The sequence below is a fragment of the Carcharodon carcharias genome, chromosome 1 (genome assembly GCF_017639515.1).
Source record: "Carcharodon carcharias isolate sCarCar2 chromosome 1, sCarCar2.pri, whole genome shotgun sequence".
Lineage (NCBI taxonomy): Eukaryota > Metazoa > Chordata > Chondrichthyes > Lamniformes > Lamnidae > Carcharodon > Carcharodon carcharias.
Genome location: NC_054467.1, coordinates 13823748 through 13850799, shown reverse-complemented (window position 1 = coordinate 13850799; position 27052 = coordinate 13823748). Strand labels below are relative to the sequence as shown.

General features: G+C 42.5%; 1 protein-coding gene across 4 annotated transcripts in view; it reads left to right on the top strand.

Annotated features, from left to right (window-relative positions):
- Positions 1–27052, top strand: part of tbck (TBC1 domain containing kinase) — a 200096-nt gene that overhangs the window by 3461 nt on the left and 169583 nt on the right. The window contains exons 2-4 of one of the 4 annotated variants that reach the window (XM_041184458.1): positions 17060–17224; positions 18188–18409; positions 25833–25905. In XM_041184458.1, coding sequence (XP_041040392.1) covers positions 18217–18409; positions 25833–25905 — 266 coding nt within the window. In that variant the 5' untranslated portion in view covers positions 17060–17224; positions 18188–18216. Of the gene's footprint in view, positions 1–16534; positions 17225–18187; positions 18410–25832; positions 25906–27052 lie in introns of those variants that run through there. The other 3 variants (XM_041184486.1, XM_041184468.1, XM_041184472.1) reach the window with 3 other exon arrangements.

Genomic DNA, 27052 nt, shown 5'->3' with positions numbered 1-27052 from the left:
TATTCTTGCCCTGCTCTCCCCTTTGTCATCCTTGACCACTCCCTCTGCATTGACCTAAAACTGGACTGCCCTGGTGTGCTGTTTATTCCTCTAAAGCCTTGACTTTGGGTGCACTCTTGCTTCTGAGACAAACGATCATGGGTTCAAGGCCCATTTCAGAGTCTTGAGTGCATAATCTAGTCTGACAATTCAGTGCAGTACTGAGGGAACAAAGTACTGAGGGACGCTGTACTGCTGATGGTGCCGTTTGCAGATGAGACCTTATACTTGCCTTCCCCCTTGGGTGGATGTGTAAAAAAAAAAAAACCAGGACAGTATTTGAATAAGAGCAGGGTAGCTTTCGCACCTACTTCTGGCCAAACACATCACAAATGCCTAATTACCTGAACAATATCTCCTAGCTGTCTGTGGGATTTTGCTGTGTGCAGATTGGCTGCTGTAATTTAGTTCTTCAATTGTAAGCCAATATCAGCCTTCGAAGAATGCCCAGTTCTCTTGTTTTACTAACTGAAGTTCCACCGATTATCCTCATTCTGGATATTGTAGCATAACCGTTATACGAGTTGTTTTTTGTGCTGTATTGATTGTGGTTTGCCCAAGTTGCTTGTGTTTTTTCTTAATGGGCCTAATTTACTCACGCCTGATGAGCATTGTGATTGATTGCATTTACATGATCAGTGTGATTTTCTTGTAACAATTTTCCTCTTAAACTGAGGAGGTAAATAATTGCCTACCTGGGCTAGTTGGCTCAGTGGTAGCACTCTTGTTCCAGAATCAGAAAGTTGAGGGTTTTAGACCCAATGCAGTGCAGAGGGAGTGCTGCATCGTGAAATGTATTGTATATCAGATGAGATGATAAACTGAGACCCCATAACCTTCTGAAAGATTCTGTAGCACTATTCAGTGAAAAGCAGGGGTGTACATGCGGTGTCTTGGCCATCATTTGTCCCTTAAGCAACATCACTGAAATGGATTAGTTCATTGCTGATTTTCTGGGCTTGCTGTACTTGCCTATAAAACAACCATGGTTAGAATCCCGAAGTCCTTCGCTGGCTTTGGAGTGCTAGGCCAGGTCCTGAGAATGCAAAAGATGCTGGATGCAAGTTCTTTAATCACGTAAAATAAATTTTCTGATGTTGTTTTCCTCTCTTAGTTGCTCTGAGAGATTCCTATATTTGATCTGCTTTCTCCGACAGAAGGTGACATTCAGTGGTGGGGCTCCACACTGAGTTTACACCTGTTCCCCTGATGGAATCTGAATGAGTGAGATTGGAACAAACTAGTTTACTAATTTGGAATTCTCCACTTAGACAAGACTGATGGGTTTCTTGCAGTGTTTCTCACTAAGCCGTGACAGTGATGCCGAAGAGATTAATTGAGATAACAGCATCTGGTATTAGTGAAGATGTGCCAAATTAGGTAGTGAAGTGACTATATTCGGAAAGTAATGTATGATATTTTCTCAATGGAATTGAGAGCTTAGTGGGAAGTACCACACTGATTAGTCATAGGTACAATTCTGGTTCTCAGCTCAGCAATGACATTGAGAAGGATATCCATTTACAGGCAAGACAATTGTATTGAAAAACTAACTGAGCCTAAATTCCAGTTTGTATTCAGCAGCGATCTGGAAATCTTGCTTTCTGGGTAGAAGGTGAACATGTTAGGAATTGCATCTGAAGTTGGTGATGATACCAGTGTACGTTTATACAGTGCTCCTCACTTGGCTCGTACGAAGCATGCATTACTGAATATTGTATTCTGGACAGAGGATGAGTTGGTTAGCGCAATGGTGTGGTTTAAATTTAGAGCTTTAAAGAGGTTTTTGATATTTGGATGGGAGCTTGTGATTTGGGAGGACTTTGGATAGGTGCTGAAGGAAACACCTGAAAATGATGACCTGGGGAGAGTTGGAGCAAGAAATAGGCCAGAATTCCAGGATCAGAGAGTAAATTGAAGGACCTTTAGTTGAAGGTCACACAGGTAGAGTGGAATCAGTTGATGAAAAGAATTATGGACAAGGATGGGAATCTTATAATAGATCCTTTGAGCTAAAGGAGGCCAGTGAAGCTTTGTGAAGATGAAAATGGGGCTACGGGATTTTGTTCAGGAAAGGTTATGCACCTCAACAACAACTTGCAATTATATGGTGCCTTTAAAGTGGTAAAGATCCCCAAAATGCATCACAGGAGCATTATTAAACAAAGCCACCAAGCCACATAAAGAGATATCAAGACAGGTGACCAAAAGGTTGGTCAATGAGGTAGATTTTAAGGAGTGTCGAAGGAGGTAAGAGAAAGTTAGGGACGGTATTTAAGAGCGTAGAGCCTTAGCAGCTGAAGGCACAGTTGCTAATGGTGAGTGTTTCAAGTCGTGGATGCACAAGATGCCACAACTGGAGGAGCCCTGATATCTCTTAAGGGTTGTGGAGCTGGAGTCAGAGATAGGGTAGGATAGGTTTTTGAAAACATGGATGAAAATTATAATATCGAGGCATTGCTAAATTGGGAGCCACTAGATCAGTGAGGACAGATCTGATGGGTGAATGGGACTTGGTGTGAATTAGGATGCGGAGGGCAGAGTTTTGGATGAGCTCAAGTTTATAAAGGGTGTGAAATGGAAGACCAGCCAGGAGTGTGTTGGAATAGTCATGTCTAGAGGTAACAATGGCACAGATGAGAGTTTGAGCAACAGATGAGCTGAGGCAAGAGAAGATTTGGGTGATGTTCTGAAAGTAAAGGGGAGTTGGTTGCCTAGTGGTAATGTCACTGGACTAGTAATCCAGAGAGCCAGGCTAATGTTTTGGGGACATGAGTTCAACTTCCACCACAGCAGTTGGTGGAATTTAAATACAGTTAATAAAATCTGGAATATAAAGTTAGTCTCAGTAATGGTGACCATGAAGCTATCATCGATTGTCATAAAAACTCATCTAGTTCACTGATATAGTTTAGGGAAGGAAATCTGCCATCCTGGTCTGGCCTGCATATGACTGCAGACCCACAGCAATGTGGTTGTCTCTTAACTGCCCTCAGAAATGGCCTAGCAAGCCACTCAGTTCAAGGGCAATTAGTGATGGGCAACAAATGCTGGCCTTGACCGTGACACCCGCATCCCATGAAAGAATTTTTAAAAAGTGAAAGTAAGCAGTCTTGGTGATGGTGGAAATATGTTGTCCAAAACTCATCTCTGGTTCAAACATGCCTTTAAGGTTCAGTCTTAGAAAGTTGCCAGGGAGAGGGGTGGAGTTGGTGGCTAGGGAACGGACTTGTGTTGGAACCTGAAGACTGTGACTTTGTTCTAGCTAGCCAAGGGATCAAAAAAGGTGTAGTGAGATCAGCAGACATGTGATGCTGTGCTTTCAGATGATGTCATCATGGTGCAACATGTAGATAAAAAATAGGAAGTGGCCAAAGATATAAATACTTAGGGAACTCCAGAGGTAAAGGTGCAGGAGCAGGAAGAGAAGCCATTGCAAGTGATTCTCTGGCTATTACTGGATAGATAAGATAGGAACCAGGCAAGTGCATGCCCACCTAGTTGGATAATTTTGGAGAGACGTTGGAAAAAGATAGTGTAGCTAATAATGTTAAAGGCTGAAGACAGATTGAGAAGGACCTTTGTCAATAGGATGCCATTTGTGACTTTGATAAGAACTGTTTCAGTGCAACTGCAGTGGCGGACACCTGATTAGAAGGTTTCAAACATGGAGTTCTGGGAAAGATGGGCACAAAACTGGGAGTTAATAACACACTCAAGGACCATGTAGGTACCAATAACATAGGCAAAATGACAAAGGAGGCTCTGCATCGTCAGTGTGATGAGCTAGGCACCAAATTAAGAAGCAGAACCTCAAAGTTAATAATTTCTGGATTATTACCTGAGCCACATGCAAATTGGCATAGGACAAATAAGATTAGAGAAATGAATGCATAGCTCAAAGACTGGTGTGGGGGAAGTGGGTTCCAGTTTGTTGGGCACTGGCACCAGTATTGGGGAAAGTGGGATCTGTACTGTTGGGACAGTCTACACCTAAACTGTGCTGGGGCTGTGTCCTTGCGAGCCACCTAACCAGGAAAGTTGATAGGGTTTTAAACTGGATAATGGGGGCAAGGGATCGAATTTGGGAAGATGTGGGAAATCAAAGAGTAGAGACAAAGCAAGAGAGACAGGTATTAATGTAGGAAATGATAAACAGACTGTGACAGGAAGGGACAGAGAGTACAATTCTAAGAGTACATCAGTCAAGGCTAGATGCTACAAAAATAATAAAAGGACAGAACTGAAGCTCCTAGTGAAGGTACCCTGAGGTAGCAGTGATCATAATATGATTGAATGTTGCATTAATTTTGAAGGAGAAACGAATGTGTCCAAGACTAGTATTTTAAACTTAAATAAGGGCAATTATGAGGGCATAAAAGCAGGGCTAGCTAAAGTGAACTGGCAAGTGAGGTTAAGGGATATGTCAATAGAAGTTCAGTGGCAGACATTTAAAGGGATATTTCAGAATGCACAGAATATATACATTCCAATGAGAAAGAAAAATACCAAGGGGAGGGCCCACCATCTGTGGTTAAGTAAAAAAGTTAAAGACAATGTCAAACTTAAAGAAAAAGCCTATATTTATGCAAAGACAGGTGGCAGGTCAGAAGATTGGAAAGAATATAAAGAACAGCAAGGAATGACAAAAAGATTAATAAGGAGGGAAAATTAGAGTTTGAGAGAAAGCTAGCTAGTAATATAAAGATGGATAGTAAGAGTTTCTATAGATATTTAAATAAGAAAAGAGTTAACAAAATGAGCATTGGCCCTATAGAGACCGTCTGGGGAAATGATCATGGAAAGTAGGGATAAAAACAAAAAAACTGCAGATACTGGAAATCCAAAAAAAAAAACAAAAACAGAATTACCTGGAAAAACTCAGCAGGTCTGGCAGCATCGGCGGAGAAGAAAAGAATTGACGTTTCGAGTCCTCATGACCCTTCGACAGAACTTGAGTTCGAGTCCAAGAAAGAGCTGAAATATAAGCTGGTTTAAGGTGTGTGTGTGGGGGGCGGAGAGAGAGAGAGAGAGAAGTGGAGTGGGGGTGTGGTTGTAGGGACAAACAATAGTGATAGAAGCAGATCATCAAAAGATGTCAACAATAATAGAACAAAAGAACACATAGGTATTAAAGTTGGTGATATTATCTAAACGAATGTGCTAATTAAGAATGGATGGCAGGGCACTCAAGGTATAGTTCTAGTGGGGGTGGGGAGAGCATGAAAGATTAAAAAAATTTTTTTTTTTAAATAATGGAAATAGGTGGGAAAAGGAAAATCTATATAATTTATTGGAAATAAAAAGGGAAGGGGGAAACAGAAAGGGGGTGGGGATGGGGGAGGGAGCTCACGACCTAAAGTTGTTGAATTCAATATTCAGTCCGGAAGGCTGTAAAGTGCCTAGTCGGAAGATGAGGTGTTGTTCCTCCAGTTTGCGTTGGGCTTCACTGGAACAATGCAGCAAGCCAAGGACAGACATGTGGGCAAGAGAGCAGGGTGGAGTGTTAAAATGGCAAGCGACAGGGAGGTTTGGGTCATTCTTGCGGACAGACCGCAGGTGTTCTGCAAAGCGGTCGCCCAGTTTACGTTTGGTCTCTCCAATCTAGAGGAGACCACACTGGGAGCAACGAATGCAGTAGACTAAGTTGGGGGAAATGCAAGTGAAATGCTGCTTCACTTGAAAGGAGTGTTTGGGTCCTTGGACAGTGAGGAGAGAGGAAGTGAAGGGGCAGGTGTTGCATCTTTTGCGTGGGCATGGGGTGGTGCCATAGGAGGGGGTTGAGGAGTAGGGGGTGATGGAGGAGTGGACCAGGGTGTCCCGTAGGGCCTACGGGACACCCTGGTCAACGTAAACTGGGCGACCGCTTTGCAGAACACCTGCGGTCTGTCCGCAAGAATGACCCAAACCTCCCTGTCGCTTGCCATTTTAACACTCCACCCTGCTCTCTTGCCCACATGTCTGTCCTTGGCTTGCTGCATTGTTCCAGTGAAGCCCAACGCAAACTGGAGGAACAACACCTCATCTTCCGACTAGGGACTTTACAGCCTTCCGGACTGAATATTGAATTCAACAACTTTAGGTCGTGAGCTCCATCCCCACCCCCTTTCTGTTTCCCCCTTCCCTTTTTTTTTCCAATAAATTATATAGATTTTCCTTTTCCCACCTATTTCCATTATTTTAAAAAAAAAATTTTAAATCTTTTATGCTCTCCCCACCCCCACTAGAGCTATACCTTGAGTGCCCTGCCATCCATTCTTAATTAGCACATTCATTTAGATAATATCACCAACTTTAACTTTAACACCTATGTGTTCTTTTGTTCTATTGTTGTTGACATCTCTTGATGATCTGCTTCTATCACTCCGTCTGGCTGAACTTGTTCTCACGCTGAACAATTTCTCCTTCAACTCCTCTCACTTCCTCCAAATAAAAGGTGTGGCTATGGGTACCCGCATGGGCCCCAGCTATGCCTGTCTCTTTATGGGGTATGTGGAACATTCCTTGTTGCAGTCCTACTCCGGCCCCCTTCCACAACTCTTTCTCCGGTACATCGATGATTACTTTGGTGCTGCTTCATGCTCTCGTCAGGACTTGGAAAAATTTATTAATTTTGCTTCCAATCTCCACCCCTCCATCATTTTCACGTGGTCCATCTCTGACACTTCCCTTCCCTTCCTTGACCTCTCTGTCTCAATCTCTGGTGATAGACTGTCCACCAATATCCATTACAAACCCACCGACTCCCACAGCTATCTCGACTACAGCTCCTCACACCCCACTTCCTGTAAGGACTCCATCCCATTCTCTCAGTTCCTTCGCCTCCGTCGCATCTGTTCCGATGATGCTACATTCAAAAACAGTTCCTCTGACATGTCCTCCTTCTTCCTTAACCGAAGTTTTCCACCCACGGTCGTTGACAGGGCCCTCAACCGTGTCCGGCCCATCTCCCGCGCATCCGCCCTCACTCCTTCTCCTCCCTCCCAGAAACATGATAGGGTCCCCCTTGTCCTCACTTATCACCCCACCAGCCTCCGCATTCAAAGGATCATCCTCCGCCATTTCCGCCAACTTCAGCATGATGCCACTACCAAACACATCTTCCCTTCACCCCCCTTATCGGCATTCCGTAGGGATCGCTCCCTCCGGGACACCCTGGTCCACTCCTCCATCACCCCCTACTCCTCAACCCCCTCCTATGGCACAACCCCTTGCCCACGCAAAAGATGCAACACCTGCCCCTTCACTTCCTCTCTCCTCACCGTCCAAGGACCCAAACACTCCTTTCAAGTGAAGCAGCATTTCACTTGCATTTCCCCCAACTTAGTCTACTGCATTCGTTGCTCCCAATGTGGTCTCCTCTACATTGGAGAGACCAAACGTAAACTGGGCGACCGCTTTGCAGAACACCTGCGGTCTGTCCGCAAGAATGACCCAAACCTCCCTGTCGCTTGCCATTTTAACACTCCACCCTGCTCTCTTGCCCACATGTCTGTCCTTGGCTTGCTGCATTGTTCCAGTGAAGCCCAACGCAAACTGGAGGAACAACACCTCATCTTCCGACTGGGGACTTTACAGCCTTCCGGACTGAATATTGAATTCAACAACTTTAGGTCGTGAGCTCCCTCCCCCATCCCCACCCCCTTTCTGTTTCCCCCTTCCTCTTTTTTTTCCCAATAAATTATAAAGATTTTCCTTTTCCCACCTATTTCCATCATATAAAAAAAAAATATAAAAAAAAACAACCCACTAGAGCTATACCTTGAGTGCCCTACCATCCATTCTTAATTAGCACATTCGTTTAGATAATATCACCAACTTTAACTTTAACACCTATGTGTTCTATTGTACTATTGTGGTTGACATCTTTTGATGATCTGCTTCTATCACTGCTTGTTTGTCCCTACAACCACACCAACCCCCTCCACCTCTCTGTCTCTCTATCTCTCCGCCCCCCACACACACACCTTAAACCAGCTTATATTTCAGCTCTTTCCTGGACTCGAACTCAAGTTCTGTCGAAGGGTCATGAGGACTCGAAACGTCAACTCTTTTCTTCTCCGCCGATGCTGCCAGACCTGCTGAGTTTTTCCAGGTAATTCTGTTTTTGTTTTGGACTTCCAGCATCCGCAGTTTTTTTGTTTTTATTTCTATCACTGCTTGTTTGTCCCTACAACCACACCCCCACTCCACTTCTCTCTCTCTCTCTCTCTCTCCGCCCCCCCCACACACACCTTAAACCAGCTTATATTTCAACTCTTTCTTGGACTCGAACTCAAGTTCTGTCGAAGGGTCATGAGGACTCGAAACGTCAACTCTTTTCTTCTCCGCCGATGCTGCCAGACATGGAAAGTAGGGAGATGGCGGATGAATTAAACAGGTATTCAATCTTCACTACAGGTGACACAAGTAACATCCCCGAAGTAGCTGTAAGTCAGGAGATGGAAGGGAGGGGGGAACGCAGGGAAAATTACAATCACCAGGGAAGTGGTATTGGGCAAATTGCTGGGGCTGCGGGCTGACAAACCCCCAGGTCCGGATGGACTTCATCCTAGAAAGAAGTGGCTAGTGAGACAGTTGATGCACTGGTTTTAATTTTCCAAAGTTCCCTAGATTCGGGGAACATTTCATTTTTTTGGAAAATAGTAAATATAACTCCTTTATTCAAAAAGGGAGGGAGACAGAAAGCAGGAAACTATAGGCCTATAGGGAAAATGTTAGAAGCTATTATTAAAGATGTTATAGCAGGGCACTTAGAAAAATTCAAGGCAATCAGGCAGAGTCAGCATGGTTTTGTAAAAGGGAAATCACATTTACCCAATTTATTGGCATTCTTTGAAGGAGCCACATCTGCTGTGGATAAAGGGAAACAGGTGGATGTACTGTACTTAGATTTCCAGAAGGCATTTGATAAAGTGCCACTTCAAAGGTAATTGCAGAAAATAAAAGCTCATGCTATAGGGGTAACATGTTGACATAGATAGAAGATTGGCTATGGATCCAGGAAGCAGAGAGCTGGCATAAATGGATCTTTTTCTGGTTGGCAGGATGTGACAAGTGGTGTGCCACAGGCATCAGTGTTGGGACCTCAACTTTTTACAATTTATACAAATGACTTGGATGAAGCGACCGAAGGAATGGTGGCTAAATTTGCTAAAGACACAAAGATAGGTAGGAAAGTAAATTGCGAAAAGGACGTAAAGAGGGTACAAAGTAACATAGATAGGTAAGTGAGTGGGCAAAGATCTGGCAAATGGAGTACAATATGAGTAAATGGGAAATTGTCCATTTTGGCAGGAAGAATAAAAAAGAAGCTTATTATCTAAATGGTGAGAGATTGCAGAGCTCTGAGGTTCAGAGGGGTTGGGGTTTCCTAGTGCATGATTCACAAAAGGTAAGTATGCAGGCACAGCAGATAATTAGGAAAGCTAATAGAATGTTATTATTTATTGTGAGGAGAATTGATTACCAAAGTAGGGAGGTTATGCTTCAGTTTCCCATTTACTCATATTGTACTCCATTTGCCAGATCTTTGCCCACTCACTTAACCTATCTATGTTACTTTGTACCCTCTTTACGTCCTTTTCGCAATTTACTTTCCTACCTACTTAGCCACCAATGAGACACATTTAGAGTATTGTGTACAGTATTGGTCTCCTTATTTAAAGAAAGATGTAAATGCATTAGAAGCAGTTCAGTGAAGGTTTACTAGACTAAGACCAGGAATGGGTGGGATGTCTTATGAGGACAGGTTGGGTTTGTATCCGCTGGAATTTAGAAGAGTAAGAGGCAACTTAATTGAAACCTTTAAGATCCTAAGGGCTCTTGAGACGGTGGATGTGGAGAGGATGTTTCATCTTGTGGAATAATCTACAACTGGTGTCCTTGTTTAAAAATAAGGGGTTGTTCATTTAAGACAGCGATGAGGAGACAATTTTTCCCTGAGAGTTCAGTGTGTTTGGAACTCTCTTTCTCAAAAGACGGTGGAAACAGAGTCTTTGTTTTTAAGGCAGAGCTAGATAGATTCTTGATTAGCAAGGGGTTGAAAGGTTATCGGGGGCAGGCAGGAATGTGGGGTTGAGGTTACATTCAGATCAACTATGATCTTATTGAATGGCGGAGCCATCTTAAGAGGCCGAGTGGCCTACTCCTGCTCCTAATTCGTATATTCAAGGACTTTGGAGCAGAGAGCGAAATTGGAGATGGGGCAATAGTTGGGAAGAACTGTTTTGTGATAACGAACAGGCCAACAAGAGGAGAATTCAAGTCTAAAGATGCTGGAAAAGTAATGGATTAGGTTCATAGTCGTAATGGGAAAGAGTTAAAGAGGCAGAGACTGATAGTATTTGGAGTTGAAAGAAAACAGACTTGGTCATAGGACAGATGTACAGGAGGAAAGTCAGCTTGGGTTTAGGCTGAGGTTTCTCTCTGGGCCAAGCTTCAAGTGGGAACCAAGGAGGTTGCTCAAGTCTGAAATGTGACCCAATTCTTATCAAAAAGTCACAGACCTGAAATGCTAACTCTCTTTCTCTCTTCGCAGATGCTGCCAGATGTGCAAAATGTTTCCAACACTCTGTTTCATTAATAAATTGTATTATGTAATTTTCCTTTTATCTCCTACAGCCAGAAGATTTGACTGTTTTCCTTGTACACTAACCAATATTATTGTATAATAGTAATTATGCTGGTTTTACAGAAGCCTAATCTTCCTACCTGTGCATGCAAAAATATTGGAAGGTCGCCACAACAGGAATGATACCTGTTTTTCAATTTTAAAAAATTGAGACATTTTGGCAGAAAAGAAAACATGAAGGAACATAAATCTTTCAGGATAAACTAGCTCTGCTGAGAGAAGGCAGGATTCTCTTAAGGTTAACTTGCAGGTTGAGTCAGTAGTTAGGAAGGCAAATGCAATGTTGGCATTTATTTCAAGAGGACTAGAATATAAAAGCAGGGATGTGCTGCTGAGGCTTTATAAGGCTCTGGTCAGACCACATTTAGAATATTGTGAGCAATTCTGGTCCCCGTATCTTAGGAAGGATGTTCTGGCCCTGGAGAGGGTCCAGAGGAGGTTCACAAGAACGATCCCAGGAATGAAAGGCTTAACATATGAGGAACGTTTGAGGACTTTCGGTCTATACTCGATGGAGTTTAGAAGGATGAGGGGGGATCTGATTGAAACTTACAGAATACTGAAAGGCCTGGATAGAGTGGATGTGGGGAAGATGTTTCCATTAGTAGGAGAGACTAGGACCCGAGGGCACAGCCTCAGAGGAAAGGGAAAACCTTTTAGAACAGAGATGAGGAGAAACTTCTTTAGCCAGAGAGTGGTGAATCTATGGAATTCATTGCCACAGAAGACTGTGGAGGCCAGGTCATTGAGTGTATTTAAGACTGAGATAGATAGGTTCTTGATTGGTAAGGGGATCAAAGGTTACAGGGAGAAGGCAGGAGAATTGGGTTGAGAAACTTATCAGCCATGATTGAATGGCGGAGCAGACTCGATGGGCTGAATGGCCTAATTTCTGCTCCGATGTCTTATCTAAGTGTGTTTCCCTTATGAAGAATCACTTGTTTTGCAGGAGACTCCTGGGAACCTTTTTGCTGCAGTTATACTGCCACCTTCATGTCATTGTGAAGTGGTTTGACGTATTTTTTGTGCTAAATTGGCAGCTAGACTTCAGAGTTGTCCAGGAAGCCACCTCACAGTGGCTGCAGAATGACTCCACGTTTGAATCACTCAAGTGCACGTGACAAATATTCTGGTTCCTCTTGTTATGGATTTCTCAATTAGAGGAAATGCCTTCACTGTGTTTACTTAATTGAATCCTTTGATCAGACCTACTTTTTATAGACTCGGCCTGTTTCATTTGGCAGAATGAAAATATGGAGGTGGCTATATGGTACTTAGCACTGAGGCCCCAAACAAACAAAATAGGATACTGAATAAAATCATTCATTTCCTGTTATTAAAAAGTGACATACAGCTCTACTTAATCAGAATCATTCCAAAATTATTCGAAAAACAATACTACGGATGCTGGATATCTGAAATAAAAACAGAAAATGCTGGAAATACTCAGCAGGCCTGTTAGCAACTGTGGAGAGAGAAATCTCTGCAGATGCTGCCTGATCTACAGAGTATTTCCTGCATTTTTTTTTTTTGCTCTTATTTCATTAAGAATTAACTTTGTTTCTTTCCCACATGCCAGCTCAGTTAGTAGCAATCTTATCTCTGAGTCAGAAGTTTGTGAGTTCAAGTTCTACTCCACGTCTTGAGCAAAACATCAAGGTTGACACTCCAGTGCAGCAATGAAGGAAGTTCCTTCTTTCAGATGAGATGTTAAATCAAGGCCCTGTCTGCCCCCTCATGTGTATATAAACGATCACATGGCACTATTTTGAAGGAGAACAGTGGAGTTATCCTGGTGTTCTGGTCAATATTCATCCCTCAGTTAACATCATAAAAATCACAAATTATCTAGCCATTTATCAGATTGTTCATGCAAATTGGCTGCTGCCATTAATACAGTAACTACACTCCAAAAACACTTAATAGGCCGTATAGCATTTTTGGATGCTTTGTGGTTGTGAAAGGTGCTAAATTATTCTAAGTCTTTCATTATCTAAAGGTCTAATGCCAAGAAAGCATGCATTGTATGGGAAAATATTGTGGGGGGCATGGGGTGAGGTTGGGAACATTTGTAGTGATTTCTTTGAAAGTTCGGAAGTTCGTTGTACAGATTGGCTGAAATGTCCTATTAAAAGTAGTGCTTTGATTGATTCAAATGAATTAATCAGGAAGCAGCCTTTCCTTAGCCTCCAGGCCCAGGGCATTTGAGCTGCTTGGATGTAAGCTCTTGATGCCAATACTAAATTTTCAGTGTAACCATTTGCAGAGCTGAAGGAGCTTGGAGGCCAGATTCATTCGGTGGGGTGTGTGTTGCACGTGCCATCTTAAGTGATCTCTACAACTTGTGTTTGTTAAATTTTCGAGAGGAGGGCTGCCGGCATTGAGTGGAATTTTTATGATCATTATAAGTGAAATTCATATTTAAACCCGTTTAATCATATGGAACTGTATTGATTTTCAGAGTCAAATATATTCAAACCTCAAACTAAAATGAATGAGTTTTTTAGGCCAATGTACAGCTTTATGTCAATTCTGATGGTAAGAATGAGAGAGGCAAATAGAAACATAGCATTTCAGAGAGGGTGTGACAGCTAAATAGAGAAGAAAAGGAGACACTGATTGGCAAAGATTAGATAGTGGGGAAACAAGCAGGTACACTGAAAAGAAGAGGGATAAAAGCGGATAATTATTCCATCAACAAAGTGTACAAAATTATTTTAGTGGTAGGACATAGGGTTCTAATTGCAACTGATTATACCCAGATGGCATTCAGGATTCTAACTCTGTTACACACCTAATTGTAAATAATATCAAATGTTGATCAACTGGCCTTTATATCACATAAACCTTACTTCATATTCAAGTTGAATATCCTTCACTAACCCCTGCCTGTAAGTGCACTTAAAAGCAGATGGTGAGTACATTCTTTGAATTCCACACCCTTCCTTTGTCTCATGCTGCCACTTGGGCCATGACACTGGCATGGAAGCAAGAGGCCAACTGTTTTGTGTCTATAATGATGAAGGACAGCTATCTCATTCACTGGAGCAAATCCAGGTGACTTGTTAATTCTATATGGATGATATGCTTTGTAGTTTTGCACTGTAAATATAAGGAGCTTCTGAATATTTGGGATGATTTTAGAGAGGCATTGTCTTCCTTGATTAAAAACAAAAGAACTCCGGATGCTGGAAATCCAAAACAAAAACAGAATTACCTGGAAAAACTCAGCAGGTCTGGCAGCATCAGCGGAGAAGAAAAGAGTTGACGTTTCGAGTCCTCATGTTCTGTCGAAGGGTCATGAGGACTCGAAACGTCAACTCTTTTCTTCTCCGCCGATGCTGCAGACCTGCTGAGTTTTTCCAGGTAATTCTGTTTTTGTATTGTCTTCCTTGAGATTTTTAAGGACATTTTAAACCGCTGTTATTTTTCCACTTGTCAGCTGTAGGTAGCTGGATGAGTTTTCAAGGTAGAGAATAGGTTTAGGTGAGGAGACATCAGTTTAATGCTAATTTTAAACTCTGACCTATGGTATATAATTTCACACTGATCTCTTTTTTTCTTGAGTGCACTAGACATGCATGCACAAGTTGGCCACAATAGAAATTATATCTTTGTATGGGATATCTCCTGTTCAGCATTTAGACTTATTTAAGTGGGTTCAATTTCTGACTTTAACTATATGCTAGGCGTAATGCAACTGCTCAGTTACAACCTTGTGCCACTTTTGCGGACCATAAGCCATTGTGTGATCATGCTACATCATAAACTTAATGCTAAGTCTTGGAACGCTCAGCTGAGATTTGTGACTTACTTCAGTAGTTGCTGCTTTGGTTGAAGCAAGCTGATTACCCCAGAAAGAGAAGGAAAAAAGTTCCTCACTAAATCAGTGTTGTTTGATATGGCCAGTGGCAGTATGGCTGATTGGGAATCCAGATGCAGCTAATTGTTTATTTACGAATCAGAATTGCAACGAGTAGTAGACATTGCCGCTGGGCATCTGATCTCAATGCTCAAATTTGCATGGGTTAGGCATATGAATTTTAATTTTTTTGTGTGTTTGTTGTTAAAATGGTAAGAGGGAAAGCAGAGTGTGGCAGTATTTTTTTTTGATTGTGATGAGTAGCTTTACTTCCTTGGTTACTGAATGACGAAGGATGTTTGTTAATTAAATACACACACATGGAGTACATTTACTTGTATTGTGTGGGTGCGCATAAGGGTGTACAGTCCATACAGCACAGAGTCCTCTGTCACAGAGCTGCTCAGGATGAACCTGGACAAAAACCACTAACTCTCTCCAGGCCTTTATTGCAAAGGCACATTCCAGTATGGGGTGTGTGACAGTCTCCTTCCCACCACAGCCACTTCGAGGGTCACGTGCAGAGGAGATGAGACTCTGGGCGTAATAGAATTAATAGAATAGGTAATGGAATTACCACAGGTGTAGCTAGACTTGTGGGGCTCGTCAATGATTGCTATTGGACAGAATATCACACACCTATATGACAAATGTGCTCTTAGAAATGGGGTTTGGGGAGGGAATCCACAACTGGGATCCAGCTGCTCTACACAAACGTCAGTAGCGCAGTTTCTATCAATGTGTGGGAATTAGAAAGCTTTCCAATCATATCTGAAGTCAGACAAGGCTGCCCTATCATGCCATTGTACCGTATAAAACCTTTTGCTGAGTCCATCAGGAAGGATGTGGACAAAAGAGGAATGACGATCCCAGAGAGTGGAGCCGCTCAAGCCAAAGTTACCCTGCATATGGACAGCATCGCTGTCTTCTGTTCGGATCTGCCGTCAGTAAGCAGACTTGAGCATTTGTGACCAGTTCAAACTGGCCTCAGGAGCCAAAGTAAATCATGGCAAGAGTGAGATCATTTCTTTGGGAACTGGGCCAACTGATCCTTTGTCCTCTTCATCGTCTGGTCAGACTACCTGAAGGTACTGGGGAGGTGCCAGGGCATGTATCAAAAATTGAATGGAGCACATGCCCATGGTAAAACAAAAAAACTGGCTATGTGGCAGTGATGCTCCCTCTCCATTGCAGGCAAGAACCTGGTCATCAGATGCAAGGCGCAGTCAGTATTGCTGTACATGGCACAGCTGTGGTCCATGTTCCACTCCTGTGCTGTGGTCATTACACAAGCCATCTTCCACTTTGTCTGGAGATGGAAAATGGACTGTTTCTGCACAGGCATGATGTACAAATCTCTAGATGTGGGAAAAAAACCACCCAACATCACCCTGATTCTGATGGGCATTTATCTGCGTCGGCATCAAGCTGTGCAATGACCCTCAGTACACAAACACCAAGCATCACCACATGTTGATCCCATCTGTCCCCAGTGTTGTAAAGGATGGGTCTGGCCACGTTACCGAAGAACGCTCCAGCTAGTTGGAGCATGCCATACCTCCTCTCCTTCATGGAGAAGTTTATGCAGAAAAACACCTTTACCACAAGTCCAGAAGGCATTAGTCTACATGGAATACCCTCAAGGCCCTGCAGAAAAAGGAGATAGTGGATCCTGTCAGATAGTTTCCTGAGCAGACTGTCAAAGTCGTTTAGCAGAAAACCTCATCACGAGAACTTTCAAAACAAACCAAGACATAGCTTGGCTGATGGTGAGAAAGGCCGTGCCCTCCCTGTCAAATCCTTCCTGCACACCCAGAGTCTCACCCCCTCTGCACGTGACCCTCGAGGTGGCTGTGGTGGGGAGCAGACCTTTGCAATGAAGGCCTGGAGAGAGTTAGTGGTTTTTGTTTCAGGTTTATCCTGAGCAGCCCTGTGACAGAGGACTCTGTGCTGTATGGACTGTTGCCAGGGATGCGCTCCAAGACAAACTCTAACTTTGGCTGGAGGATTATCAGCTCGGTGAAAGATGCCCTTTGGTCTGCCCAAAATCTATTGGTTTTCCAGAGCAAAGAGATGAACTCGACTGAGTGTTGCAGACTGGAATATTACAAGGTCCAGGACATGCTGGGGGATGCACTAAAACTTGGGCCAGCCATCGCAAAGGTCAAAGGGAAAAGGGCGCAGTCTAAGGCCCACCTGCCGTGGTGCACCAAGGGACTGGAAACTGTGTAAAAACCCCTTGGGCAGTTTATTTGTCATGGAATGTATATTGTAAATATTTTGTGTAACTGTAGTTGTGTTGAGGCACCTCAGAGTGCCAAATACTGTATGGAAAGAATTTGAACTGGATTGCATTTTCTGTAATGTCCAATTTGAACTGTAATGGAATGTAATTTGACTTTTTTTTAATGAATAAAGTATGTTTTTGGAAAACATTGCAATTGACAGCAATGATCAGATAATCATATTTTGGTGATGCTGCTTTAAGGATTAATGTTGGGGTAAATTCCCCTGCTCCTTTTCAGATAATAGCACAAAAAATCTAACGTCAATCTGGAATAGAATTTGATCCAAGGCCTCCTGGCTTCTAGGCGAGAATGCGGGGCCAAGTTGGCACTGGAAGTGCGTGTGACTGGATGAAAAGGCATTAATCATTCTGGAGCTCATGGCAGCCTACATCACTGACACTGGTGATAAGTATTAACTATCTCTTGGAAGAACCAATTGTATAGAATCAGGGCAGTGTTAGCACTCTGTAATTGTCTAATGGCAGCAAAAATGATAACGTCACTAAAATTCAGATTTTAAGAAAAAAATTTTAAAATCCTTTACAAATTACATATGCATTAAAAGAAAGGTACTGTATGCCATAGTTAAGGTTATAATGATTAGTGTGTAGATTGTGCCTGAACTCTGTGTGTTTCCTTTAAATTATTTTTTTCACAAAAACAATCTCATCTCAAGTCTGGTTTCTCTGCATCTAGTTTAACTGTTGTATATTTTTGTACAGTTTTTTAAACAAAGATTTGTAAAGATACTGACAAATGGATGTGCTTCAAAACACGACGGCCATCTACTTTAGTGATTCCTTCTATTGTTAAAAAAGATGACATTTATTAAATGATTTACTCATTCCTCCAAATGTAGATTACTTGTGTGTTGATATTGTGGTTAGAACAGGAGTAGACCCTTTAGCCCCTCAAGACTGCTCCACCATTTAGATCTTGGCTGATTTCAAACTCACTTGTGTTTATCTGCCTTTGTTCCATATCCCTTGCTATTCTTACATAACAAAAATCTATTAATCTCAATCTTTGAAAGTTCTAATTGACCTGCCTGGCGTTCACAACTTTCTTGGTGAGTGAATTCCAGGTTTTTAACTTGCTACCCTTTGTGTTTGTTTGTTTTGAAATGAGATCATGAGCTGGGAATCAAAAATGTTAATTCCATTTTGCAGCAATGATGTTCTGCTAACATACTTAACACGATTCGGCTGGACGAAAGAACCATCACTTTAATTTATTCATTTGCCCTAAGGAAGTTTATTTACCTCCCTTTAGTGTTTTGGAGATCTAAGCTACTTGAGTAGCTTAAAGTGGCAGCTTTCAGTCCACACTGAATTTCTTCTGTATTCCCTTGTTTTTTTTGCTCAGATTTGCAATGAAACTGAATCAAGAGTAAAATGTTTCCCTTAAAAGATGCCCAGCTTGGAGCCTTCACTTTTTTTGCCTCTGCGCTTCCACATGATGTCTGCGGTAGCAACGGGCTTCCTCTGACCCCAAACTCCATCAGGATTCTAGGACGATTCCAAATCCTCAAGGCCATCTCACATCCCAGGCTCTGCCAATATGTGGACATATCGCGTGGCAAACATGGTGAGTTCTCTTTCTCATACAGTGCATTCAGTGTAGACCTCCATCACCTTTGAATTGTGATCTCCGTTAGACGATCGGAGACAACACGTGAAGTAATGAGTTCTCTGATTAGTTCTGATAAATATTCTCCAAATCCACAAGAGAGGACCTATTTACTATTATTTTTTGCATGACTGCTTGTTTTTAGTTCTTGGGATATTTGGAGAATACTTTGTGAATATAGAATTTTTCTGCCTTCTGTCAAAATGACTTTGTATTATTATAGTAAATAAGCTTTCTGAGGGTGCACAAGAATAGACATATCAACATATCAAATCAGAGCAGAAGTAGGCAATTCAGCCCCTTGAGCTGCTCCGCCATTCAATAAGATTATGGCTGATATGTTTGTGTTTCGAGTTCTATATTCCCATCTATCCCCCATAACCTTTGATTCCCTTGCCTAACAAGAATCTATCTACTTCTGCCTTAAAAATATTCAGTGACCCCCACCTCCACCGCCTTCTGAGACAGAGTTTCAAAGTCACACAACCCTCAGAGAAAAAAATTTCTCCTCATCTCTATCTTATAAGGGCAACCCCTAATTTTAAAACAGTGGCCCCTAGTCCTGGACTTGCCCAAAGAGAAAACGTCCTTTCCGCATCCTCCTTGTCAAGACCATTCAGGCCCTTGTGTCTCGGATGTGTCTTTGAATGCTTGGTGGTACTTTAAATTTTGGAACAATAATTGAACACCCAATCTGCCTACACGTTGTAGGTGCCTGATGACCTGAGGGATCAGGTTTTTCAAAAGCTTAGTCTCAGTGCATGTTATGATGTTGCACCCTCATGTTATTTATTGCATTATGGGTATCCCCCCATTTCCAGCAATTAAGTTGGAGCCAAAACAATATTATTCCACTGTCAGGCCCAACATCTTGGATGGGTTTTGGATAGATGGTGCACCCATCTTGAGTGCACCCATGTTGGTTCCATGGTTTGTATCTTGTCAAACCTAGATTGATCTGAATGTTAATGCGAGCCATACATGATTGAATAAGAAGGGATTACAATCTGAGCCTGTCAAAACATTAAAAGTGCAAGGAAGCAAACTGGGTTAATCAATTAAATTTGTTGTCTTCCAGTAATATGGCTGCTGTGCTATCTTGAAGTTATAGTATTTTGGAGAACCAAAGGTGGCTCTGGTAACTGTGAAATTCTAAAGATTTCATTCCATATGAGGCCTCATGCTGCTGTAAAAGTATTCTGATTCTCCAGCAGGTGATAGAAAATGCAACATTAAGGCGTTTTCTAAGTTCTCCATACGGAATTAAGTTATGTTAAACCTTTATGAATCACTGATCAGGGTTCAAAATACCCAGGGGCAGTGGGCAAACGTGCCCTTGAAAAATCAGTGGCGGGGTAACTAATGAAAGTCCCCCCCCCCTTCAACGACTCTTGGTGGGAGGGACAGATCCAGGATGGCGCATGCACGAGGACACAAGGCCTAGTTCCTGGCGCACATGGCGAAACTATCCTTCAACTCAGCATGAACCAGACTATGGGAGAGCTGAAACAAGATTTTAAAACAAAGCTGGAAGCCTACAACAGGTCAGGCAGGATATGTGGAGAGAACAAACGAGTACTTTTCTGGTTAGGTCTCCCTTTGCAACTGAGAAATAAGTGACAAATAAGTATATTAACATAAGCAGGAAGGGAAGTTGGAGGGAGAAAAATAGACATAAAGACAAACATAGAAGTAATATATATAAAAAAACAAAATGAGAGGGGGATTAGGAGTGGAATGATGTAACTGATAATCTCAGCTAAATAGTGAACAGAAATATTAAGACATTTAAAAAAAAAAATAACCTGGGCACCAGATGTTGATATGCATTTGAAAGTGAGGATATTGCTAAAGCCTAAAGCTATTTGGACCAAAGGATTGCAGGGTGCCTGGTAGAGGGATGAGATATATTGCTCTTAAAGTTTTATATTGAGCTTTATATGTTCAGTGTTGAATTTAGCTTTGCCCCAATTTCAAAATACAGCCAACTAGTTCTCTAAACCTTTTCTACATGTTTCTCTACTACTGCTGCCTATTTTAATTGTCAGCAAATTTCATGTGCTTACATTTGCTTTCATTACAATATCAATTAAGAACAATGTTCCCATGAGAACACACTCAACTCTCCTGGTAGCACTTTTGCTTCTGAGTGGGAAGGTTATCTGTTCAAATCTCACTCCAGAGATTTGAGTACGTAGTCTAGACTGGCACTTCGGTACAACACTGAGGGAGTTCAGCGTTCCAGGAAATGTTTTTCAAAAGAGATGTTGAACCAAAACCTCATCTACTTGCTCAGATGACGCCATGGCAGTTTTCAAGGGAGAGTAAACAACTTCTCTGTGTTCTGGCCAATATTTATTTCTCAATCAATACAATTGAAATAGATTAGCTACCATTTGTCTTACAGTCTCTGGTATTTGTGTTACCTTATCTATCTAAAGAAGGAAATCATTAAAAAAAAATTTCCACACAAATACATAAGGTAATGTCACTGTTTGACTGCATCACCTAATCACCAAGTCAGTGAGATTGAAAATTGGAAGCAATTCTGAGGTACAGAATTGATCTACACTTGGAGAGGCAGGGATTAATCAAGGGCAGTCAGCATGGATTTGTTAAGGGGAGGCCATGTCTGATCAAATTTGATTGAATTTTTCGAAGAGGTGACCAGGTGTGTAGATGAGGGCAATGCATTTGATGTAGTCCACTTGGACTTCAGCAAGGCTTTTGATAAAGTCCCGCATAGGAGACTCACAACGAAGGCAAGAGCCCATAGGATCCAAGGCAATTTGGCAAATTGGATCCAGAATTGGCTGAGTGGCAGGAAGCAGAGGGTGATGGTCGAGGGATGTTTTTGTGACTGGTTGCCTGTACCAGTGTGGTCCCACAGGAATCGGTATTGGGTCCCCTGATGTTTGTGGCGTATATATAAACGATTTGGACTTGAATGTAGGAGGGCTGATCAGTAAGTTCGTGGATGACACGAATATTGGTGGGATGGTAAATAGTGAGGATGAATAGCCTTAAATTACAGGAGGATATAGATGGTCTGGTCAGATATGCTGATCAGTGGCAAATGGAATTTAAACCGGATAAGTGTGAGGTGATGCGCTTGGGCAGGACAAACAAGGCACCGGAATACATAATGAATGGTAGGACCCTGGGAAGTACCGAGGATCAGAGGGACCTTGGTGTGCATGTCCACCGGTCCCTTAAGGTAGTGGGACAGGTAGATAAGGTGATCAAGAAGGCATATGGGATACTTGCCTTTATTAGTCGAGGCATAGAGTATAAGAGCAGAGAATTGTATAAAACACTGGTTAGGCCACATCTAGAGTATTGCGTGCAGTTCTGGAATCAGCATTATAGGAAGGATGTGATTGCACTAGAGAGAGTGCAAAGGAGATTTACCAGGATGTTGCCTGGGCTGGAGAGTTTTAGTTATGAGGAGAGATTGGATAGACTGGGGTTATTTTCCCTGGAGCGGAGGAGATTGAGGGGGGACATGATTGAGGTGTATAAAATGATGAGGGGCATAGATAGGGTAGACAGGAAGGAACTTTTCCCCTTGGTGGAGAGATCAATAACCGGGGGCATAGATTTAAGGTAAGGGTCAGGAAGTTTAGAGGGGATGTGAGGAAGAATTTTTTGACCCAGAGGGTGGTGGGAATCTGGAACTCACTGCCTGAAAGGATGGTAGAGGCAGAAACCCTCATAACATTTAAGAAGTATTTGAATGTGCACTTGCGATGCCATGGCATAGAAGGCTGTGGGCCTAGTGCTGGAAGATGGGATTAGAATAGTTAGGTACTTGTTTGACTGGAGCAGACTCGAAGGGCAGAAGTGCCTTTTTCTGTGTTGTAGACCTCTATGAAAGAGGAGCCCCTGAAAACCACAAAGTCATCCCAAAAATCAAAAGATATCCCTCAAGAAAATCGCAAAAAAATTCTCAAAAGAAAATTATTTTCACCCCTGTCACTGATTAGACCTTGGTCAGAGTATTGTATCCAATCATGGGCACCAAGTTTTAGGAAGAATGTCAAGACCTCGGAGAAGGTGCAGAGAAGATTTGGTGGAATGACACTAGAGATGGGGGACTCCAGAGAGACTGGAGAAGCTGGGATTGTTTTCCTTAGAGCAGAGAAGGTTAAGGGGAATTTCATTAAAGTGTTCAAAATTATGAGAGGTTTTCACAGAGTAAACAAAGGTAGATCAATAGCCAAAAGACACAGATTGAAGATAATTGGTAAATAAACAGGTAGATGAGATTGTTTTTGCTGAGCAACTTGTTATGAAAGTTCTGCCTGAAAGGGTGGTGGAAGCAGATTTAATAATAACTTTCAAAAGGGATTGAATTTTTGATTTGAAAAGGAACAACTTGCAGGGCTGTGGGGAAGTTGGACAAAATGCCTAGCTCTTCAAAAGAGCTGGCATTGGCAAAGAAGGCCAAATGGCCTCCTTCTGCCCTGTAACCATGTTATGATTCTATAAGACTCTAGGATTCTAACCACGTTTGAAAGAGAGAGCCTGGAGGGTGCTGAGCCAATTATATTGTTATTGCAGTGCTGTTGCCAGTAATTTACTGCAAAAATTGGATGATATTTAATCCAATGAGCAAATGTTTCATGTAAATTTATTAGACATGTGGTAAGCATTAGTTGAACAATATAATACTTCTGATTCTACAAGGACATAAAAGCCAAGTTGGCCAAGTAGATGCCATGATTGCAGGTGCCAAACCACTAAGACAGAGGATTCATTTGATGGATTAATTTCCAGCCTGTGGCGTATAATTTAGAAGTGAAGATGTGACTGGGAGAAGATAAGGATCTAAAGGGGTGTATAATTGTGTTTAGTTTCTGCTTGTACTTGTACTGTCTTCTAAAGCAATCTTATGATGGCTCTCCTTAACGTCCATTTCTCAATCCTTACTTGGTGTCTCAATGGGCAAGAATTCCCAGTATAGTTGTACAAACTACAGAGATCCTCATTTCGATCCATAGCTTGTGCCAAGTTAGCTAGTTTCAACTAGGCCGGCAGGTAAGGAACTTGCCTAACTGTCCCTGAGCAAGAATAGTGTTCCTGCTCCTGATCTCTATCTTGTTACTTCTGCTGGAAAGTGCTTGTGATGACATTGAACACAAGAACTAGGAGCAGGAGTAGGCTATTTGGCCCCTCAAGCCTGCTCCACCATTCGATAAGATCATGGCTGATCTGATTGTGGCCTCAACTGCACTTTCCTGTCTGGTCCCCATAACCCTTGACTCCCGTGTCAATGAAAAAATCTGTCTGACTCAACCTTGAATATATTCAATGACCCAGCCTCCAAACTCTCTGGGGGAGAGAATCCCACAGACTAATGACCCTCTGGGAGAAGAGAATTCTCCTCATCTCAATCAGAAATGGGAGACCCCTAATTTTTAAAACTGTCCCTTTAGTTCTAGACTCCCCCACAAGGGGAAGCACCTGCCCTATCAAATCTCACCGCGATCTTAAATGTTTCAATCCAATCTCCTGTCATCTTCTAAATTCTAATGGGTAAAGGTCCAAACGGCTCAACCTTTCCCCATAAACTAACTCCTTCACCCCAGGAATCATTCTCTGAACTGTTTTTAATGCAATTATATCCTTCCTTAAGAAAGGAGACCAAAGCTATACACAATACTGCAGATGCTGTCTAACTAAGGCCCTGTACAGCTGTAGCAACACTTTTCTACTCGATACCCTGCCAAATGCCAACATTCCATTTGCCTTCTTAATCACTTGCTGTACCTGCACACTAACTCTTTGCAATTCATGTATCAGGACACCCAGATACCTGTACTCCACAACCAAGATCAAAGGCAGCCAATGCATGGGAACACCACCACATTCCATTCCCCTCCGGGTCACACACCACCCTGATTTGGAATTATATCACTGCTCTTTCACTGTCGCTGGGGCAAAATCCTGACCTCCGGATTGTAGCGCGTCATGACGATGGCTCACTAATTGCCCTTGAGAGGGTGGTAGGGATGAGCAACTAATACTGGCCTTGCCAGCAAGGCCCACATCCCCGAATGAGTTTTAAAAAAAAAAAATTCCCACCATTCGCCACTTGAACAACCTGCCACATCCACTCTCGAGGTCTGACCATAAAAAAATGATCACTTGGACAAGAGTTCCTTCCTCCTATGGAACTGAATGAATTGGTACTTTCAGGGGAGACGTGGTGGAAAGAATTAAGAAACTGAAATGTGGGAGAACTCCATTTTTTTTGTGGTGTATTTACATGCGTCTTTGTCACCCTTTTGCTTGGCTACATGAGTGGTGCCCAATACTGGCCCATGCAAATTTAAATGTCTGTAACAAGGGTTCATTCAACCTGCTGAAGCAATGGGCCTGAACTTCCTCGGAGTGGCAATAGATCCCAGTTATTTACCAAGCAGGAGGGAACAGTCCCATTGGGGTGGTTCACTGGGGGGTGAAGGGGAGCCCCCAAGGGGTATCGGAGTGGGAGGCAGGGTGGTGGTGGTGGGTGGCTGTGGGTGGAGTCCAGTGGGAGGACTGGGGAGAGATCCATGGCGGGGGGTTGGAAAATTGGGGGAGTCCTTTGGGAAGAGACCTCTGGTGGGTCAGGGGGTTTGGAGAGTCCTGTGTGGAGGGCGGGGTTGTGAGGGGAGACACCCTGGGGGTCAGTGGAGTGAGGGAGTCCTATGAGGGAGGGAGTGGGGGACACCCCTGGAGGGTTGGGTGATTCCTGTGTTGGAGGGGGTTGGGGGTGTCCAGTGTGGGAGAGACCCCAGGAGGTCAGGGGGATTCTGCAGGTGGAGCGTCGGTGTGGGTCTGTGCACTAGTTAACCAGAGTTAGAAGAGGTTTCAATTCTTCTAACTTTTTCTTGGTAATTATTAGTGTAACCCAGTCAGAACCATCCAAAGTTCGCAATTTAAATTGCGTTTTTCGGGTGATTCCCATTGCAGGGCGATTGCCATGGGGAAGTTTGCACTTCCAAGCAATTGCTGTGCAAATCTTAGTTGGGAACTTCCGAAGGGAATTCCCCAGCACATCTTCGAGGCACCCCCGCAACGTGACGCTGGGGAGCTCAGAAGTTACGGCCCATTGTTTCTTCTATTCTAATCTGTACAAACTCAAAGTAGCGATGGACCTTTAATAATACGTCAGACTCCCACAAAGAATGGACATTATCAGCTCCAGCTTTTCTGTTGTCTGGCATTGCATTATTCTTCATTTCCTGTTACTGAATAAAAAAAATATCAAGCTCCGGTTAGCTGCGGCTTGGCATCATGTCGATCTTTTTAAAGCAATTGATTTAACAACTTGGCAATAATTTTCACAACCATATTTTAACATTTTGGGGACCATGTTCCTCTTCTTGTGCAGAAAGGCTGGTGGTTGTTACTGAGCATTATGAGAGAAGCCTGGAAGATCTATTAAAGGAAAGAAAGCCCAACAGGTAACATTTTAAAACACACATTGTTTATTTCTTACCTGGAAGCATTCTCGCATTGCACCCACTAGCATCACTTATCAAATTAATTTAATATGTGACCCTTCAGAAAAATCTGGAATTCATTTTTATTGACTAAATTTGTAATCAGTGGACCCCTTGGTTTGAACCAATTAGAACACATTGCTCAGCAGCTAAATTCTGGCCCAATCAACCCACTTATTTTCCCGGAGCTTTTGCACTAGAAATTGCTGCACATGAGTGATCTTAACAGCACACGGCCCTCTGCAGGGTGTGTTGGGTCTGAGTGAACAAGGCAAGTAACTTTACATCTTCTTAACACATTGCTAATGGAACAGAGTCTGAGCCAGAAAGTGTAAATTAGACTACTGAATTCCGTGTCAAATCAAGTAAAGAGAGGGAAAGAGAAGGAAATGGGGAAGGAATGAGACTCCACACTTATATAAAAAAAATAATAATTCTACGTGCCGGAGAGGCTGTTTGGCAGTAATTAAGACTTACCATGCCATTGAAGAGGGTGCTTTGACTGTATTTTGACTTAATTTCTGTGGCAAATTTTGCTCGTATCTACCAAGTTATTTTTGCGAAGCTCATGGCTGAGTGGTAGATCTGAGATAGCAACTCAGGGATATTTGTGTTTACCCACACATCTGCCTTCACTTGAATTTGCTGCATTATTTGTGCATCAATAACAGTGAACACTGTTAACCTTAGCCTTATCTTAGCAGTAAATTCTGCCCTGTTGTTTTCATAGCAAGTGAAGTGATGACCAGTGTAGGGATTTATATTTGAGCTGACTTCTGGAAGGTATTTCATTTGTGTGTGCCTCATGCTGTTTTTTTTTAATGTTACGCTTTACACTTACTTATTATTATCACATGTACCTTGTTATAAGATATAAAAGATAGACTTGCCCACCATTACCTTTTGAATTAAGAAGATCACCTGTAATTCTTAGTTCCCAGTCAAATTGTGATGGCTAACATATTCCCTCATAATACTCCGTTTCCTCCTGTATTAATATTGGGTCAAAAGAATAACTGTCTGGTTCTGATTTAGAAGCACCACTTTTAGTGGTGGTAGAAAAGCTAAGGTATCCTGATCACATGCTATCAGGAAGAGACATCCCTCC